Consider the following 1,960-nt stretch of genomic DNA (forward strand, 5'->3'; position numbering starts at 1 on the left):
CCCCCCCCCGGTGTCCCCTGCCACTGGGTAAGTGGGGCCCCTGCCGGGCAGGAGGAGGGTCAGAGCCTGGGTGTCTCATCCAGGCACTCGGGGGCAGGGCTTCCACTGCTGCATGCACTGTGGCGGAGGCCCAGGGGGGCACGTGCCCCTCCCCTGACCTGTGTGGGGTGAGGCGGCTGCCGGAATCTGGCAAGGGGCAGCCCCAGAATCTGGGATACAACACAGTAATGGGAAGAAGCAAAGCATACAGCCTAAACAAGAAACACAACAAAACACGGACAGGCGGAAGGGATTTCTTCACACCTTGCACTAGAAACCAGGGCGTGATTGGAATCTGATCCCAAAATTATGTTCTGCCAATCGCAGAAGACACTGTCTACTATGTGGATCAGATCCCATCTCACCTTGAAATGAACATCTGCCACTGGCCCCAGAAGCAGCCCAGACAAAGCTGACATAACTTAGAGCATCTCTCATAGTGTATAGCCACAGCCCAGAATTGAAAGGCAAAAGGGTGGGGTAAAACCGTTTTTGCCTTTGCTTTCCTTCAAACAAGACTATATAAACATACATTAGAACTTGTGCTGCGTCTCTTTCATAATATTATTATATATTATGATACTCTTAATGTAATATTATATAATATACGGTTACATTTATTATGCATGTACACACACGCCCATATAAAGAGCACCTCTATAGACAAATTCAAATCATTGTATGCTTAGATAATCAAACACTAATTAAATTAGTTCTTTATTTATCGGTTCCTGTTTAACAATAAATAAACCAGTGCATTTAGCTCTCTTGAAAGTAGAAATTTCAATTTTCTCCTCTTATGTTAAAAATATTGGGAAAAAGAAGTAATTTCCCTTTCTTTTACAGATATGCCATGACTGTGTGGTATTTTGATGCTGAAGAAAGAGCAGAAGCCAAAAAAAAGTTCAGGAATTTAACTGGTATGATTCTTTCTTAAATAATTACTGAAAAATGGAGCACGTGACCTTGTTTTCCTGTAATTGCCCAGCTACAGAGGGAACAAGAGATATTTGGTAGCCAAATGATGAAAGGGTGAGGCTTGGGTTCTAGTCCTTGTTCCCACAATTATTTATCTAATTTGTGGCAAGTAGAGCAGCTTTGATAAGAGAGATGGAGCAGGGTCTACCTTACACTGCGTTGTTGTAGATGATGTGACCATTCTTCAGGAATATAGGCAAGAGGTGTTCAAATTCCTGATCCAAATTGGATAGATATGAGATATTTGAGTTTGTCTCCTGCATTCCAGGGAAATGCGATTTGCTAGCTATTAAAAATACAGGGGCATTGACTACCTCTTGGCTCTTCCTTGTGGGAGGAAGATTAGGCAAATTCTGTAGCTCAAAGGATGGAGCAGCAGCTGTAAAGACTCTGATTTGTAGCTTTTTTGTTCCCATCTTCGGGGTGGTGTATTTCATTTCAAAACACAGATTAGTAGGTGTCATTACATTTTGTTGCTCAAAGATTTACACATTTTTCTGGGCAAGGAGATTCCATTTACCTTATTAATGGAGATCATTCAGTATACACTGGTCATGCAAATATTATTTGTTTTTTATGTTCAAGTTACTTTTAGTGCAGGATGAAAAAGATATATTAGCAATGCGTATGGAATTTGTAGATCATGAAATGGCAAGACATTAGGTGTAAATATGTGGAAAATCAAAATACACAAAATGCTCTGAAATGAATTTGTATGATTTTTGCAAGTGGTGAGCAGCAATCTTTTACTACTATCATAAAGGGGAAGCATGACTGTGTGGCCAAAGAAAAGAAAAAAGCATCAAGGTCTGGGGTCCATTCCACATTTTGGCAGATTGCTTAGCTACCACATGAGTGAAATCCTCACCCCACTAAAGTTGAATGCAAAATACCTATCCATAAAATGGTCCATCTTGCCAAGATTACATGAGTTTGTACAATG

The 1,960-nt window shown here is 40.9% G+C and overlaps 1 protein-coding gene across 1 annotated transcript in view; it reads left to right on the forward strand.

Moving 5' to 3' along the window:
• The window catches only part of EGLN3 (egl-9 family hypoxia inducible factor 3), a 36,540-nt gene that overhangs the window by 32,097 nt on the left and 2,483 nt on the right, over window positions 1–1,960 (forward strand). The window contains exon 5 of the mRNA XM_025201697.1: window positions 886–959. Within this exon, the coding sequence (XP_025057482.1) occupies window positions 886–959 (74 nt within the window). The remainder of the gene's footprint in view (window positions 1–885; window positions 960–1,960) is intronic.

This window comes from Alligator sinensis, unplaced genomic scaffold (assembly GCF_000455745.1).
Source record: "Alligator sinensis unplaced genomic scaffold, ASM45574v1 scaffold280_1, whole genome shotgun sequence".
Lineage (NCBI taxonomy): Eukaryota > Metazoa > Chordata > Crocodylia > Alligatoridae > Alligator > Alligator sinensis.